Raw genomic sequence first — 19,182 nt, 5'->3', positions numbered from 1 at the left:
CACTATTAAAAATACGAATTATTATTTATTACTGTAATCTTTAATGTTTCCATACTGGCAGTAGCTGTCCCTGTCGCTTCATCTTGCCGCGAGTCTACGTCAGTTTCGTCTCTCTGAAGCGCGCTCTTGATGAAATTAGTGAGGTACAACCAACACACATCTATATGAATTTTAAGTTCGTTCCTTCGTCTGTAACTGTAACTGAACATCGCGCTCACCTTCAGTTAACATTCAGCATGTGGTCATTGTTCCTCATGCCAGCAGAGGACAGCACATCTCAATGTGTAAAGTCAGAAAGGTAAATATCAGAATCAGAAAGAGCTTTATTGCCAAGTGTGCTTGCACACACAAGGAATTGTCCTTGGTACTGAAGCTTCCAGTGCACATATACAAATACAGATACAACAAGAAACAATAGGTTACTATCGTAACCCCGGTTCTCTGAAACATCGAGTGGAGAGATCCACCTATGGGAAGGGCATCCGTACCTGACCTCTGCAGAAGCATCCAATTGCACCAAGTCTGGCTAGACAGACAGAAGCGCGCAGCCAATGCCAGGTGAGGCCACACCCCCTCACCTAAGGGCATATAACATCTGGGCGCGCTGCTATTCCTCAGTAAGTATATTCGCTTCTCGTGCAGCAAGCGGGGCAAAGCTGGTGGATCTCTCCACTCGATGTTTCAGAGAACCGGGGTTACGATAGTAACCTATTGTTCTCTTTCATCATCTCGTGTTCGAGATCCACCTATGGGAGAGACATGGACAGCTCCCCGATTGCCCAATACACTCACAGTGAGGTTCTGAAAGCCAGAGAAAGACGGTCACCCCGGGGAGGCGGTGCCTGACACGTCCATTAATCATGAACCTGCAAAGGTGACGCCACACCGACTGCTGTGGACACGCAGGACATGAAGCATGCATGAGACACATACATGAAAGTACCCCCAACCCACCAAGGCACATAAACTAAACCCATAACGGGAAGTAAATGTTTGGTGGCAAGAATGAACATGACCAGCCGGGCCATTCACTCTTATTGGTTTCAACAGGGTACAGGGAAGAGCTAAGAAGACCCAACCCCTAAAACCGAATGTGCTACCGAGGTTCTGGTGACATCCAGCCGGTAGTAACGCACAAAGGTATGAGGAGAAGCCCAACTGGCAGCGGAGCAGATGTCCTGCAGTGACACTCCCCTAAACAAAGCCCAAGAGGCGGCTAAGCCCCTTGTGGAATGAGCTCTGATGCCCCTTGGGGGCTGCACTCCCTTTGCTTCATAAGCCATAGTTATAGCGCCCACAACCCAATGTGAGAGGCGTTGCTTCGATATGGGACTCCCTCTGTGCGGAGGGGCCCATGAAACAAAGAGCTGGTCGCTCTTCCGGAAAGCGCTGGTCCTGGTCATATAAGCCTGTAAAGCACGGACTGGACACAGAGCATTCAGCCTCTGATCCTCCAGAGAGGTAAAAGGTGGAGGGTGAAAAGCGGACAGCTCCAACACCTCCGAAGTGAACGCAGGGAAGCACTTCGGCATGAAGGCCGGGTTAGGCTTAAGGGAAACCTTATCTCCACTGAGGGAGAACTTAGTGCACGAGGGGTGAACCGAGAGTGCATGTAGCTCACTGACACGTTTGGCAGATGCCAAGGCCAAGAGCAAAGCTGTCTTGAAGGACAGCAGCTTAAGGGAAATACTCCCCAGGGGCTCAAAAGGATGTTGAGACAGTGCTTCCAGCACCATGGAGAGGTCCCATTCCGGAACAGTTCTCCTGATGACTGGCAACGAGCGGCGTGCACCCTTCATGAATCTGCGGATTAGAGGGTGCTGCCCGACAGTAGAGCCCTCAAAACCCACATGACAGGCTGAAATCGCAGCCAAATAGACCTTAATGGTGGAAAAAGACCTCCCTTTTTCCATGAGGTCCTGAAGGAAACACAAAATATCAGGAACTGAGCACTGATAAGATGTGAGACCGCGCCCATCGCACCACCCTTCGAACACGTGCCACTTACAGCCATATAAGGACCGTGTAGAGACGGCCCTGGCATTCTGAATAGTGGCGACCACACGCGGCGAAAGCCCAAGTGCGTTCAGGTTCGTCCTCTCACGGGCCAGGCCCAGAGAGCCACCCTGTCCGGGTGGGGGTGGTAAATCTCCCCGTTGGCTTGGGACAATAGATCCGTGCGAACGGGAAGGCGCCACGGCTCGGCGTATAACAGAGGAATTATCTCCGCCAGCCATGGTGCCTTGGGCCACCTGGGTGCTATCAGAATGAGAGACAGGCCCTGCTCTCTCACCCTGGCCAATGAGGGAATTATCAGGCACAGGGGAGGAAAAGCATACAGGAGCACTCTGGGCCATGGGTGGGCCAGTGCGTCTACCCCGAGGGGCGCGTCCATGTCCCTTAGAGAGAAGAACATAGGACAATGGTAGTTTTCGCGCGAGGCGAATAGATCTACGCTCGCCCGTCCGAATCTCATCCATAGCATTTCCACTATCTGAGGGTGAAGACGCCAATCTCCGTAGATTGGGTTTCCCCTTGATAGCAGATCCGCACCTCTGTTCAGAATGCCCGGAACGTGAGTTGCGCGTAACGACAGGAAAACCCGTCTGCTCCACACCAAAAGCTTGTAAGCTAGAGCGTGGAGTTTCGACGAGCGCATGCCGCCCTGACGGTTGATATAAGCCACAGCCGTGGTATTGTCGCACCGTACTAGAACGTGATGTCCCTGCAGGCGAGGCAGAAAATGATTCAGAGCTTTCCAAATGGTTAAAAGCTCTAAATAGTTTATGTGCGCTGAACGTAGTCTGTTTGGCCACAGACCGTTCACCGTTCTGCCCTCCTGGGTGGCACCCCAGCCTGTCAAGGACGCATCTGTCGTCACAACTTTCCGCATCGTAACCGCCCCCAGAGGGGTTCCCCGTGCGTAAAAGTTCTCGCTCTCCCAGTGGCGCAAGGTCGCCGAGCAGGCGCGTGTCACTGTTACCGAGCGGCAAAGGTCGCGAATCGGGCTGAAATGTAGTGACAAGACCCATTTCATGAACGCCCTCATCCTCAGAAGTCCCAATGGCACAACTTGGGTGGATGAAGCCATGAGACCCTGTAGCCTGAGACATGTGCGATATTGCACTTTCGCCCCTTCTCTGAACTGCGTCAGACAGTTCATCAGAGAGCGAACGCGCTCTTGAGAGAGGCGCGCTCGCATGGAGACCGAATTCAACTCCAAGCCCAAGAAAATGACATTCTGACTGGGCGTGAAATTGCTCTTGCTCACATTCACTTGAAACCCGAGCGATGTGATGTGCGCGAGCACACGGTCGGTGTCCTGCAACACCTTCTCCTTTGATTCGGCTATGATGAGCCAATCGTCTATATAAGTCAGGATTCTCAGACCTGATATTCTCAGAGGTGCTAAGCCCGCCTCCGCGCACAGACAGAAAGACCGGGGACTCAAACTGAGTCCAAACGGAAGAACTGTGAATTCGTAACATATGCCCTGGTAGGCGAAACGAAGAAACTTCCTGTGCGGAGGATAGATGCTTATGTGAAAGAAAGCATCTTTCAGATCGACTGATGTGAACCAGTCGTTCTGTTTTATGGCACGGGCGAGTGCGCCTTGTGTCAGCATTCTGAAATTGTATTTCCTCAAATGTTTGTTCAACACTCGAAGGTCCAAGATAGGGCGGAGAGAGCCGCCTTTTTTCGGGACCAGAAAATAACGGGAATAAAAACCCTGGTTCATCAGATTGGGAGGTACCACCTGAATCGCTCCCTTGTTTAAGAGAGATGAAATTTCCTCTTTCAGAATGTGAGAGGCGTTCTCTTCCGTGTGAGAAAAGAGAATGCCGTTGAAATGCGGGGGTTTTACTGCGAATTGCAATCTGTAACCCTGCATTACTGTACGCATCACCCACTCGGGAGCTGAAACGGTTCGCCAAGCCGCTTCGTGACTCGCGAGAGCTCCCGCTCGGGCCAGAGCGGAGCTGTGTGAGACCGACAGGTTTATTTGTGATGCAATGGCGCCATCTAGTGGGTACACTAGAGGCGACATGCAGGGGTTCGGAGGGATTTCCTCTCTCTGCAGTGAGATGAATTCTCTCTGCGGAGAGAGGTTTTCCCGCCGAAACGAATTCATTTGATTCGTATTTTTTTGTGTTTTGTGTGTTTTGTGTTGGGCAAACACTGGGGCCGAAGCCTTTATTGAGAGAGTGAGGGGAACAGAGTGTGGGCAGTGTGGTGTCACTGAGCTTAAACTTTCCCTTACAAAGGGCCCCCTGAACGTGGGGGGAAAACACACATCTCTCGAACACACGAGCTGGGCAGTCTCGTTTACACACGGAGAGCTGACCCATCCGCGGGACCCCCTGGGTTTTTTGGACGGGGGTCCTAGAAGAGGAGGGGAGTCCGAAGGGCTTGCGGCCCGTGAACATGGACTCGAAGCCCCCATCGGCTGAACATCAGGCAGGCCGCTTGCGTTTCGAGTCGGTGGGGTTGGAATTCGCAGGTCTCCCGGCCGCGGCCGCGGCGGGAGCGGGCTTACCCCAGTGCTTGTGTGTAGGTGCTGGGTTATGTTGCCGAGGGGGTGGTTTGTTGCGGGGCTTTTCTCTGCCCTGATGAAACTGTCGTCCCGTGGCCGGTGGGTTAGGCAAACGCACAGGGGGCGCCTGGCGTGGGACTGACTTCCTAGGAAGGCAAAGTTTGAAGGCCTCATCCTCCTTTTTCTTATCGTCACACCGTTGTTGCATCAGTGCGACGGCGGGGCCGAAGAGAGCCCGGCCGGGCTCCACCGGCGCGCCCGCGATGCGCCGTTTCTCACTGTCAGGGAGTCCCGACAGGTTCAGCCAGAGCGCGCGCTCTCCGACCACGGAAAGCGCCATGGAGCGCCCGCAAGCTTGGACGGCCTGCCGAGCGTTACGGAGGACGAGGTCGTTCACCGTTAGGATCTCCTTCCACAGGGTTTCAGAAGGATTTCCCTTTTCCAATTGTTGCCCTAACTCTTCAAGGATCTCCGCCTGGTAGGCGGAGAGGAGCGAAGAAACGTTAAGGGCCCTGACAGCCACGGCCGAGGACTTATAAGCTGCCTGGTGAACGGAGGCAGCAAAACGGTCCATCTTGTTGGGCAAGACCGGCTTGGGGGGAGCGAGCAGCCCGCCCTGAGCGGGGTTAAGGTGCCTGGCGATGGAAGGTTCGACGGTGGGAGGTTCGCCCATACCGTGCGCCGCCATGTCCTTAACCTCGAGTCCCGTGAGACCGTGTTTGAAGTCGAGCGGGTCGCTCCAATAATTTCTCATGTGCTTCGCGCACGCCGGGAGGATGGGGAAGAGTTGTTTCCTCGGGCCGGGAGGGGGTCCCAGCACTTTCCCATCATAAATATCCCTCTCCTGGTCGGTGGCGCTCTGCGGTGCCGGCCATTCGATGTTGAGACGAGCGGCCGCTCGCTCACACACTTCCAGGAGGATGGCTTGAGGCAGAACCGCGTGGGCCGTAGCCTGGGGAACACCAGAGGGCGGGATGGCCTCCTCGTCCTCTGAAACCCCAAGAATGGCCGCATCCTCCTCTTCGCCAGAACCGGGCAGGTCGTGGACGAGAGTGAGGTTGTCCCCGAAGATGTCCTCCTCGGGGAAGGCGGGATTGGGCTGGTCAGCCCAGACGAGAGACGTTGCGCCCCGGGAGGCCCCCGGTAGCGCGTCGTCATCACCGTGTCCCCCGTCCGAGTCAGAAGGGCTGAGCCCGGTGCACTGTGTCACTGCCACCTTAAGACGGCGTTTTAGCAGCTTCCTAGGCAGCAAGAGGCAGAAACTGCAATTCTCCGGGTTTTCAAGGGCTTCCCGAGCGTGCTTAAGACCCAAACAGACCACGCAAAGCTGATGAAGATCCTTAGCTGCGATGAGGGCACCACACGCGGCCGGGCAGGCCCGTGACATGCTATCCCCTGGAGAGGCTGCAGGCTTAGACAGTGACATACCAGCGAAGAAAACGGAGAAATCCGTGGCGGGCAGCCGTGAGGAGAAACGGTGAAAATAGCGAGAGCGTGGGCGGCTCCGAATGCAAAGCAGCAGTAGTTGAAAAATAAACAACTGTCACGTCCGGCGGAGGCTGATCTGGTCGATATGTCCTCCTGAAGACACGAGGTGAGCAGTGTAAAAATCCAACCGAGCTGTGAGATGCAGAGATCGCGAGAAGCGAATGTCAACTGAGGAATAGCAGCGCGCCCAGATGTTATATGCCCTTAGGTGAGGGGGTGTGGCCTCACCTGGCATTGGCTGCGCGCTTCTGTCTGTCTAGCCAGACTTGGTGCAATTGGATGCTTCTGCAGAGGTCAGGTACGGATGCCCTTCCCATAGGTGGATCTCGAACACGAGATGATGAAAGAGAACATAGTAATACAAATTCTACAAATAAAATGATAAAAAATATGAAAATACTATAAAAATATATGGTCAGTTGGGTTTTGTCAGAATAAACATTTACAGATTATGAACATATTTACAGTATTTTGTATAGTATGAATAAATATAAATATCACCTGAATTTTTAAGATATTGCACTAAACAGTGGGAGTATTGCACTTACAACCATATGCCTTGGGAGATATGTTAACTGTTCAGAAGGGAAATGGCCTGTGGGAAGAAACTGTTCCTGTGCCTAGACGTTCTTGTGGCCAGTGATCTGAGTCTCCGTCTTGACGGTAACAGTTCAAACAGGTGGTGTCCAGGGTGAGTGGAGTCTGTGATGATTTTACCTTCTCTCTTCCTCACTCTGGAAGAGTACAGGTCGTGGAGGGTTGGCAGGGGGGCACCAATGATCCTCTCCGCAGTCCGGACTGTCCGTTGTAGTCTCCTGATGTCTGATTTGGTAGCTGAACCAAACCAGACAGTGATGGATGTGCATAAGACAGACTCAATGATGGCTGAGTAGAACTGAATCAGCAGCTCCTGTGGCAGGTTGAACTTCCTCAGCTGGCGAAGGAAGTACAGTCTCTGCTGGGCCTTTTTCACAGTGGAGTAAATGTGATTGTCCCACTTCAGGTCCTGAGAGATGATAGTGCCCAGGAACCTAAATATAGCCTATGGGTTATAGATCAAAACAGATCAGATCAGTCAATCAATTTAATGATAATACCCATAAGTAGTTTCTATTTTCCACAATTAGCTCATAAAAATAAGATGCTTTTTGTCTCAACTTTGTCTCAACTGTACCCATATGTGGCACAGTTGAGACAGCACCATGTACAGTTGAGACACCCATTTTAATGATGTAAAGGGTTTAAATATCACAAATATCAAATTTTATATTCATTTGCGTCCTATGCTGGCTAATTACGACGTTTAACCTGTTATCATAACACTGAACAACTAAACATTGTGTTTCCTAATGGAACTCTATCGGGGGTACAGTTGATACACGTGTGTCTCAACTGTACCCCACTGGCCACCTCGCACATTTCTCTAGATTTTGCAATGACCTTGCATGACACAATACCATGAAATATACCAGTTTTTAGGGCACATAATAACATTTGTGATGATACCAGTTACGTTTAACAGTCACATAAGGATAATAAGCTATTCTGTGTGGAGTGTGCATGGTGAAGTGAAAGTCTTATCTTTGAAAAAAACTTTTGCTGATACCTTTCGATCGGAGATGCGTCCATTGTTAAAATTTCCCACGATCAAAGAGGACACTAATACACATGTGCACAGCAAAAATCACAACTTGTGCACGCAAGCCTAAAATGTGTTTAATATCACTATTAGTAAGGATATTATGATCTCTGTATAATATCAGTCTTTGAATGCAAGATATTTAAAGTGTACCTTAAGTATACTTGCAATAGTTCCTTTAGCACAATCAAATTTAAGTATATCTTTAGTTGGACCTCAGCACTATCTCCGGATAACTAAAATGCATTCTACAAAATTGGAAGTTCCAATTTAACAGACTTCAAGTATACCAATTTAGTATACAAAAAGTACAATTGCAGGTTATTTATATTAAGTACATAAATATATGCATTTATTTCTAGTAGGCTATACTTGGAATAAAATAAATGTATTTCAAATACATTTTTGTATATAAATATATTTTCTCTAGGGTCTATGATGGAAAAGGAATAGACACAGGACATAGCACTTTCAACCAGCACTTTTGAGTGCATAATTTGCTTTATTTTCATTCATGTATCTACACCGTACCTGCGCCCAACACATGTTTAGGCTGTGATAAACTGCAGTCTATAATTCATGGTGGCTGGATCATTGATCTGAATGAGTGGCTTTTACTAAAAGGCTAGCTTTTTGATCTTTATGGAATCATTAGTTTATGATGATTGAATTCTGGAGACAGTATTTTGTTTCAAGCGATGTTTAAAATTTTAAAATTTGGAAAAAGATTTTAAACTTCTTCTGCTAACTTGAATCTATGAGTGGCATCTGTTGGACTTCTAAAACTTCATACTCATTCAAAAAAAGTGGCATCATCCTATTGTGCTGAATGTATTCGAAGGCTTGCTTGTCACTGCTGTTTGGAGTGTTAAATAGCCTACAGTTATGTTTACAGTTATGAAAGAGATTGTCATTTTCTAGAATAGTGACTGCCTTAAATTTCCAAAACATAAATTCTGATATTATGTTGATAATATGTTGTATGAATGAAACTGCACCCAATAACTATTTGTTTGTCATGCCATAGAATATAAGTAGTAAGCACGTCAACCCTTATCCTATATAATACGGCACAAAATATGGTTATTCTGATTGGAGAGGAAATGTTTGGTGGAAAAAAATTAAACCCTTAAAAATTCAAAACAAATTATCTTCATATTTCTTCTGTAATATACCCAAGGCTGTCAGTCGTGAGAGAGGGGAATTGACGTTGTTTGATTATACAGACAATGACAAACCTGTTAGTAAACATTTTCCACATTTTTCTGTTAGATAAATTAAAATTCTGCATGTTTTTCACATCACATAAATTGTGTAATAATGTATAGATATATAACAAAGATAAGTAGGGGTTCAAACATTTGATCAGACAGTGCATGGAGAGTTCAAGTCTTTGGGGTGAAATTGGTGCTGTTTTGGATCTGGAGCTCTGAGAAGCTTAGATTTTCAAAATTCACATTTCAGAGAGGGCACAGTGTGTACAGCTGGATACGTCATTATTTAAACAACCCAGTTCACCCGAGTCCACAAGACAGTTTGACCAAAGTATAGCACCTCTTGTAGAGCCCTACCAGATGTGGCAGACTGAATTATGTTTTTTCTCCCATGTAGTTGCAGATTTAAAGTGGGAGATAAAGGATATAGTAAAATTGGAAGGTGTCTGATTGAAAATAACTACCCAACATATATTCAATCTATACTGTATACAAAGATGAACGTATATTTTGGTCTCAAGTTAAAAAGGAACAAACACAATCAAATACCAAAATATATATATTGAAAGCTTTTCACATTTTGACTCATTTTTCAATGGGTTTCAACTGTTATTGGAAAAAGTTGGCAGTATGACAACAACAGCTTAGTATTTCCCGTTCTCATGCGTTTACACCGCATGGGTGAAAAAAGATGTGATTTTGTTACATACTGTAATAATGTAATCTTTTTAAACAAATGTTATATCACTCACTTTATTAATGTTTACTCTACGTTTGTGGGTTTTCTGAGGGATTTATATTTTTAATTAGGTTTTTAAATATTGAAGATAACATGGACATGTGCCATGGTTAACTTTAGTGGAAAGTTGATGGTAAAGCAGCCATATGTTAAAGCAGCCTGTCTGAAAATTCCTCCCAATCTGCAGGGTTTTTTATATTATTTTTTAATTAAATATAGCAATTTTTTTTAAGCTTTAAGTGTTCCTAGACTGTCATAATCATATTTTTTTTTTAAGTAGCTGATGCAAGCTGGTTTCAAATTAGTTTTCTCATTCATCTTTGCTAAAGTTGCTGTTTGTGCAACCAATATGTCTTTTATAGAGAAGCCATTGTTCTCTCACCTCAAAAACAGTCAAGGTGAAGGTGAAAATGACAGTAAATACATGTGGATTGAACCTTGAATTATACTTGCTATCTGCCATTTAGAAACACCACATCAGATTGCTGTTAAATATGATCAGAGGTCTCTGTCAGAACATTTGTGCAACATTTAATTTCGGACATTATAACTATATAATAAACAAAAGAAAAGAAAAACATCTGTAATGTGCTGACATATGCCAAAACTTGAGCTTTTACACCTCATTTCTACCATGTCTTTTCACACACCTCTCAACAAGAACACATTCCAATTGAAATGTTTTTCAAATTAGGAAGCATAAAATACCAATGCAGCCATTAAACTGATTTTAAACAATAAATTAAGAGCACTGCAAAAGAGGCTCAATAGTCTTTTTCATGTAATATCTTATATGTCACACTTGTTTATCCTGCATACCTGACCTCGTCTTAAGTGATGTTGGCAAGATGTGACTACAGTTTAAATTATGCATGACCTCCCAATTTTAGCCATACAAACCACATACAACACACAACTATTTGGTTAGAGAATGGAATAGAATTTATAATATTGAAAGCACACTGCATGTTAATGCATGGCAATGTGCATAAAACTGAGTGTGTATTCGTGCACATCTCATTTAAATAATGACATTTAATTATACCTTCTGGGAATATGACATATTGAAGTGGCGGAAATATTCTTCTCAATATGATGTGAAAAAAATATGAGGGTTCCAGTCTCATATAAGGGTACAATGGGGCTAAAGCCATGCCTTAAGAAACAAATTGCTTTTCACTACTCCCATAGTGTATGACTGCAGAAAAAAATGTGTGTATTGAACATTTATGGAGCAATTTTGTTTAAAAATCGTATAAATGTATGAGGTGGCGAGGGGGGTCTTTTACCACACACGGGGGAAAAGGCTCACCAGAATAGGGGGAAATACTAGCTAAAATAATATATATTTTTTAATAATGTCTAAGTTAATACTTGTTCAAAACAATCACTTTAGCAAAGTTTGTACTATTTTCTGTTTATTTTAAAAAATACAATTATTTTTTGTTCAATAAATATACAGTCATTAAAACGTTAAAATAAATATATATTTAAAAAATACAGAAACAAAATCATTTTAAAAAGTAATGATTCTGAAAGCATTGAAGGAGATCCCATAATAAATGATATTTTATTATATGATATGATTAATGTCATATTTTTAAATATTATGGTTTTATTATAAACATTATAAATATTGAACACCCAACTTAATAGCTATGAAATTTCCCATCTGAATGTAACCATGTCATGTCATTAAATGGAAAGGTCAGCCAGTTATTTATTATCATGTTAATTATTGTGCCTTTAGCTCCGACAGCAAGGGCGCCTTTTACCCCAGACAGCAAGGGCGCCTTTTACCCCAAATACCATACTTTTGGATATTCTTCAGTTATTGAAAAATTGTTGCTTTAATTAGCTTGTACAAGACCTTTGTCTCAAAATATATTCAATCATTTTATGGATTCTCATTTACAACTTTAATCTACAACATTTAAAAAAACATCAAATAGTAGATCAAATTAGCACAGAATCAACCAGCTGTCTGTGATTGCATCAAGGATCAGCCAAATTTCCACGTGCATCTTGAAAAGCAGATGTTTTGGAAAGTTCTATGGCAAGTTTTTGTGCCATCTAGTGGTTTAGAGGAAAATAATATCAAAGGTGTCTTTTACCCCGGCGTGCCTTTAGCCCCGTTGTACCTTACTGAATAGCTACTTGAATATTTTAAAAAGGTTTATTCGTTCGGGTCACATGACGTCACTGTAGCTTTGCGCCGCCATCTTGACGACCAACGGTCTCAGTAATGCCTGCAATATGTTGTGCAGTTGGCTGCAACAACAGCCGAAAGAGGACCCCGAACTGGTATTTTATTCTATACCAAAAGAAAAGGATAGAAGAAATGTCTCATATTGTATGAATGTCTCATATTGTATCATGTCTCATCTTTCTGTGCGCACACACCCGACCCGAAGCGTGCAGCCATAGACTCCTATATAGCGCGCGAGTAATTGAGCTCTGTTTCGTGTCTGAATGGACAAATACACACAACACTATGTTTAAATGTCTGTTTTAGAGAGTATTCACATAAATTATGTCGGTTATGTCTTAAACAGAGTTGTCATCCAGTCTCTTTGGTAGAGAGAGAGACACACAAGGAAAGTCGCTGGCGGTGTGAACGGGGCTTCATTGATGTAGCCTGAATATGTTTCTATTGCAATGTTTTAAGTTTTCATTATTTATTCAATTTAATTTCAGTAATTTCAGTATTGTGAATATGAATTATTTGAACTAAGTTTCACTTAAATTCATCTGCTACCAGCTTTCAATCGCTCTCAATGAGCCGCGGCGCGGTGGCAGATTACGCAATAGAGAAGAATAAACGGACACTATTCAAAGTCTGTGATTGTAGCGCATATTATGATGTAAAAGGCAGCAAATACACACCAAATTTTACAGCCGCGGTAAAAGTATTATTCTGGTTGTTCACCAGAATTAAAATTAGTACATGGCTACCTGCCAAATAAATCAATAATTTGACACAAAATATTGATTTAAAAATGAGTTTATTGATTTAAAAACGATTGTATTGCTCTAGTGAACAGAACTGTGTCCATGGCCACGCTCTTTTTTTCATGGCAACTGTAATACTTAGCAGCGGTCTGTTATCAAGAAATAACAGACCCCATTCTACATTAGAATTCAACCAAGCCATGTAATTCATAGATGCCACCTACGTCATTAGAAATAGAACGCCACCATATTGACGACCGATCTCGCCCGTTATGGCCGCCCAAACTGCCCATTTGAATGAGAGAGAAAGACAGAAATACATGGATAAAATTTTTATTTTAGGCTCCGATCCTTATTTTGTTACCCGCGGTTTTCTTTTGTCCTTTATTATCTGCCCCAGACTTGCCCCAATTTGCCTTCCATGATATTTATATATATATATACACATATCTTGTGCATAACCCCTACCCATACAGTGGGGATCGCTTGAAGGCACCTGTCCACCAAGGATTTATATTTAATCATGGGGAATGTAGGTATTATAAAAAAAATTCAAATGTATGATTTTGGTGGTAGTTTGCTCTGACTAGGTAGCGAGTTGTTAGCTAGCTGAGTGGCTAACAGCTGGTAGCTTGCCAGCTGTTAGCCAAGGCTCACGTCTAGCTGTCATTAATCTGGGTTAGGCCTGTCGCGATAGTCAATAAATCAATGAATTGCACGATAAAAAAAATGAGCTCAATAATTTTTCCGGCAGCAATAATTTCCATTTGCATGCTGGTTTGTTTAACATTTATATAATAATTCTGAACTTAAATGAAACAATATCGCAACATTTCGACTAATAAATTATTTGATCTGTTTTTACATTTTAATTCAGGGCGATTTATTTAATTAGATTGGGATTTTCACCCTTGCCTTGTCATTTTCTCACTGGGAAGCGCTCACATCATCTAAACATGTTTGAGTAGATCCTCTGTACCTCTTGTTTTCATATGGATTACATAATCAGATAACATTTATTAGCCTAAATATTTAGACATTTAAAGGCTTTAGACATCGCCGAATTCTTATCGTGACTGAGCTGAGGCAAGTGGCTTTCAGTAAATTTTTGTGACGCGCAGTTCCCGGAGACAGAGACGACAGATAAACTTTTGTCGAGCCTAACATGAATAAAAGTTTACAGTTTTGAACGATGTAGGCTACTCTACTCTTATCTGTATGACCAAAAAATCATGGAGTAGCCTAGCCTATTAAGTTATTTTAGCTGTTATGAGAAAAATAAATCCAAACGCGCCGCTGCGTTTGTCGAACACTAATTCAACATGCCAGAATAAAACCCGATTTTAGAACATTGTATAGAGTCACTCGGCATGGTGTGCCAAAACACTTAATTATAAACTTCAATATTTAATTCAAAATAATCTCAAAACACTTTGTGACATTTTGAAAAGCCGTGCATGCATTAAGGCCACTGGAACCATGAACGTAACTGAAACGCTGGTTTGAATGTTATTGTTTGTCGTTTAAATGTGCCTGTTGCATATCTTTATTTTATATGGTCTATTGGTGAAGTAGCCTATAGCATTGATTACTGTGGAGGGAGAGGGTGGGGGATTAAAGTAATTCAGCAGAGGGATGTTTATACCAGAAGGAAATCTCCGTCCCCCATGGCAAATCGCACCTTGCTTAAAACCATGTTTTTAAAAACTTTATGTAGGCTATAGGGAAACAAATAAACAAACAAATAAATAATATATATATACACTCACCTAAAGATTATTAGGAACACCATACTAATACTGTGTTTGACCCCCTTTCGCCTTCAGAACTGCCTTAATTCTACGTGGCATTGATTCAACAAGGTGCTGAAAGCATTCTTTAGAAATGTTGGCCCATATTGATAGGTTAGCATCTTGCAGTTGATGGAGATTTGTGGGATGCACATCCAAGGCACGAAGCTCCCGTTCCACCACATCCCAAAGATGCTCTATTGGGTTGAGATCTGGTGACTGTGGGGGCCATTTTAGTACAGTGAACTCATTGTCATGTTCAAGAAACCAATTTGAAATTATTCAAGCTTTGTGACATGGTGCATTAAACTACTGGAAGTAGCCATCAGAGGATGGGTACATGGTGGCCATAAAGGGATGGACATGGTCACAAACTATGCTTAGGTAGGCCGTGGCATTTAAACAATGCCCAATTGGCACTAAGGGGCCTAAAGTGTGCCAAGAAAACATCCCCCACACCATTACACCAGCACCACCAGCCTGCACAGTGGTAACAAGGCATGATGGATCCATGTTCTCATTCTGTTTACGCCAAATTCTGACTCTACCATCTGAATGTCTCAACAGAAATCGAGACTCATCAGACCAGGCAAAATTTTTCCAGTCTTCAACTGTCCAATTTTGGTGAGCTCTTGCAAATTGTAGCCTCTTTTTCTTATTTGTAGTGGAGATGAGTGGTATCCGGTGGGGTCTTCTGCTGTTGTAGCCCATCCGCCTCAAGGTTATGCGTGTTGTGGCTTCACAAATGCTTTGCTGCATACCTCAGTTGTAACAAGTGGTTATTTCAGTCAAAGTTGATCTTCTATCAGCTTGAATCAGTCGGCCCATTCTCCTCTGACCTCTAGCATCAACAAGGCATTTTCGCCCACAGGACTGCCACATACTGGATGTTTTTCCCTTTTCACACCATTCTTTGTAAACCCTAGAAATGGTTGTGCGTGAAAATCCCAGTAACTGAGCAGATTGTGAAATACTCAGACCGGCCCGTCTGGCACCAACAACCATGCCACGCTCAAAATTGCTTAAATCACCTTTCTTTCCCATTCTGACATTCAGTTTGGAGTTCAGGAGATTGTCTTGACCAGGCCACACCACTAAATGCATTGAAGCAACTGCCATGTGATTGGTTGATTAGATAATTGCATTAATGGAAATTGAACAGGTGTTCCTAATAATCCTTTAGGTAAGTGTATTTTTTTTTTTTTTTACAGAACTGCTTTTGAAATTACGATTGTATTATTATACAGATGTAAAGTCATTCTGTTGGATAATATTTGTTCCTTAGTGTAAAATGGAAATGCATGGTAATTTTATTTTATAAATATAAACAAATATATATTAATAATTGTAGCATTAATAATAGGCTATAAAATAGGCTAATATAATATTAATAGGCTAATATAAAATTTCAAGTAGTCCATGTTTGTTCAGGATTTGAACCTGTGTCATCTAAATGATCGAAACTTAAGTTCTACCACTCGGCCATGAATTTGCTCACTGAGATAATCCCAAACGTTAGTTTCTCCAGTGTTCGTTTCTCCTGTGTTCGCTCACATGAGCGAGAAGCGCTCTTCTTTCGTCTCATTCCTCAATAGATTAGTACAAATCAGCTTCATTGCATCAAATTTATTTTTGTTTGTTATTTTTTTCATAAATTTGTTTTGGTTTTTTGTTATCGCGCTGCTCCCCCGGGGAATAGGCTTATTTCGCCCAACGTCTAGGCCTATAGGCTATATTGTTCTCGTCTCTATTCTTAACTTTTCATTCTATTTTTCTGTCCTAAAAAATGTTCTATTCTTTTTACCATAGTTGAAGTATTTCATCCTTAGTGTTAATTGACATTAACCCTACTTCCATTTCAAAATGCGGCAATTGCTGCTGTTTTGCACAATATCCCTTTGCGCCACCTGGCGGTCATTTTGCGAATGACTTTGAAATGCGACTGGTTTATTTTTGCCGCGGTGGTTTTGCCGCGGCGGTAATAGGCATTTTGGTTGTCCACCTACTGTAATAAGCGGAATAATGTAGAGCGAGGCGGTTGTTATAGTGAATACAACCCCTTCAGGCTGATTCAAGATCTGATCATAACATTTTATAACAACATTTTATAACGCTATAACAACGGCCTCGCTCTACATTATCCCTTACATAGCAGGTTTGATATCTTTTTTAGACTGATCATCTTTTGTCTCATATTTTTGTCTGAATTGTCTCACACTCCTGCTTTAAAATGTAGGAAAGGTCAATAACTTTTGAATTAGTTAATTCTTTTTCTCTCCTCAGAAAGATGGCGATGACACTATTGGACCCCAACTCCACTACATCATCTCTATTTTTCTCTCCTGTGGAGGATGGCTACAATGTCTCAGTGAACCGCACCTCCTCTCGTCATTATCCAAACATCACCTACGTGGACTTCTATCTGCACGGGCCCTTGGTGTCTGCTATCTTCATTGTATCCTACCTCCTCATATTTATCGTGTGCATGGTGGGAAATGGAGTGGTGTGCTTTATCGTGCTAAGGAGCAAGAACATGCGTACAGTCACCAATCTCTTCATTCTCAACCTGGCCATCAGTGACCTGTTGGTTGGCATCTTCTGCATGCCCACAACATTGGTGGACAACATCATCACAGGTAAGGCCCTTCTTGCTATTGTGATCAAATGTTTTCTGTGTTTACTTGAATTAAATGTAAACAAACAAAACAAATTTTGTTATGTAATTAGTTACAGTAAATATTATTTTGCACAGTTAACCGTCTAGGCATAATTACCTCCAAATATTAGTCACTCTGTAGCTGCTATGACCACCATGGTAGATAGTTTCCATCCCAATATAATTGCTTTGAAATTATACTATTGTTAATTTTTAAATGTTTATTATATATAGGTATAATTTTTCAAAAAATATATAATGTCGAAACACAGGACAGATGAACTCACAACAGTAGAGACATAAAACAAGCTTAAACGTCACAACAGCACACCATTAAATTCACAACACAGGAATGTGAGACCAAAACAGCACATTCCCATGATTTGATAAAATCAAATGCACCACTGTTCAGTCAGTGGTGTGGTGACATAAAAAGTGTCAAGGCAAGTCAAGCCACCTTTATTTGTATGGCGTTTTATACAATACAGATTGTTTCAAAGCAGTTTTACAGTGAATATAGGATAATTATGCATTTCGGCTGTTGTATAGCTGAAGTCAGTTTGGTGTTGATTCAGTTCCGTTGTAAAAATCATCAATTATTAAATTAGTTCATTTAATCTATAAAGATTAAATGAATATATTAAATGAAAATAAAGTTCTGCTAAAAAATATGTCATCGACCAGTTCAGTTCATTCATACAACAGCGTCTGTACAGTAAGATCAGTAATACTTTTGAATATTAAGTCTCTCCAACTAAGTAAGCCAGAGACGACAGTGGCAAGGAACCCAAACTCCATCAGGTGAAAGAATGTAGAAAAAAAACCTTTGGAGAAATCAGGCAGTGTTTAAATGTTAACTTTTTATTGAAGGATGACAAACATGGTACAGTAACACCAGGCAGTCTAAAACAGCCACATTTGAGAAATTATGAGTAGGCCTATGATATAATAGACTTGTCTTGCATATGTTTTGTGTGCTTGCACAGGCACTAAATGCACATTTAATTTATCAGCATATCAAGAGGATGAATTATAGAACTGGGGAAGAAAGTGTAGGCAGTTTGTTGGCAATCAAGTGAATCTGACTGAACAAGCTCTTCCTGAACATTCTGGAATTGGTCTGTTCCTCTATACATCACAATAAAGGCTGCTAAACCAAGTAACATTTTTTTTCTTTTGCTCAGTGAATTCTTAAATGACATGACATTTTTCATTGGCCGCATCCTCATTTCTTTCATCTGGTTACCATGCAATTATTACAAACCTCGAAGCCCACCGAGTGTGCTTATACAATCAGAGAATCAACAATCACAATCACTATATGGACCTCATGGAGTGGTCATGAATCATAGTTCTCACTAATCTTGCCCACCAAGATGTGTTCCCAGCTGGAGCTTAACAAGCTTACAGTCAGTAAACGGGAAGAATTGTCTATTAATAAGCATCTGAATGCAGAAATTAACTAAAGAAATTATACTGCAAAGACAGTAGCGTGAAAGCAGTTTGATAGTTACTTTTAAAATAATGGGAAAACATCCAAGGGATTTTGAGCCTTTGATGTTTTCTGTACAATAGAAAGAACTGTAGATGACATGAGAAATAAAACAACTTTCAATTATTAGTTATGATGCATGAAGCTACAACAGCTTGTGTCCTTAAAATTTAAAAAACTTAGTTTTAGCTTTTTATGTTCAAACCGGAGTCGGACAAAGATGGAGAGACTCAAGAAGTGACAACATGTAGATAACATTTCTGAATGGTTAGTTGGTGAATTTATGTAGCTTATGTGTAATTATCTTCTAGTAATTGATTAGCATAGGCCTATTCGGTCATGATAAAATATAAATCGCGCTCCCGGGGGTGGGGTTTATGTACGTTTTAGGGTTGGTAATGTCACTAACCTGGGAGGAACGTCTTGTAGACCCTGCCAGTCGTTTGTTGTTGTCCTTAAAGTGTATATTTGAGGTTAAATTTTTCACGAAGATAATGCAATGTGCTTATTAAACATAAAGATAAGAACCGCCCACCATTGTTTTTTATGTTTTTTATACCAAAATGCCGAATATAATATGAAAAGTTGGTACGTTTTACAGTGGTTTTAAGCATGCCCCCTCCCTTCCACTAGGCTGGGCGTGACATCATAACAGGGACTCCAAGCCTAGAGTTACCG

The 19,182-nt window shown here is 42.3% G+C and overlaps 2 protein-coding genes across 3 annotated transcripts in view; one reads left to right on the top strand and one right to left on the bottom strand.

The window, feature by feature from the left end:
* The window catches only part of LOC143748570 (neuropeptide FF receptor 2), a 35,507-nt gene that overhangs the window by 382 nt on the left and 15,943 nt on the right, over positions 1-19,182 (top strand). Inside the window, exons 1-2 of one of the 2 annotated variants that reach the window (XM_077240590.1) lie at positions 13,058-13,098; positions 16,640-16,992. In XM_077240590.1, the coding sequence (XP_077096705.1) occupies positions 16,644-16,992 (349 nt within the window). In that variant the 5' untranslated portion in view covers positions 13,058-13,098; positions 16,640-16,643. Of the gene's footprint in view, positions 1-13,057; positions 13,099-16,639; positions 16,993-19,182 lie in introns of those variants that run through there. The other variant, XM_077240591.1, reaches the window with a different exon arrangement.
* LOC143749291 (uncharacterized) lies at positions 1,065-2,357 on the bottom strand. The gene has a single exon (XM_077241836.1). The coding sequence runs from the start codon at positions 2,355-2,357 to the stop codon at positions 1,065-1,067; it is 1,293 nt and encodes a 430-aa protein (XP_077097951.1).

Source organism: Siphateles boraxobius, unplaced genomic scaffold (genome assembly GCF_051911475.1).
Source record: "Siphateles boraxobius isolate OS27281-9 unplaced genomic scaffold, OSU_SipBor_1 24, whole genome shotgun sequence".
In the NCBI taxonomy this organism is placed as follows: Eukaryota; Metazoa; Chordata; class Actinopteri; order Cypriniformes; family Leuciscidae; genus Siphateles; species Siphateles boraxobius.
This window is presented reverse-complemented; position numbering and strand designations above follow the sequence as displayed.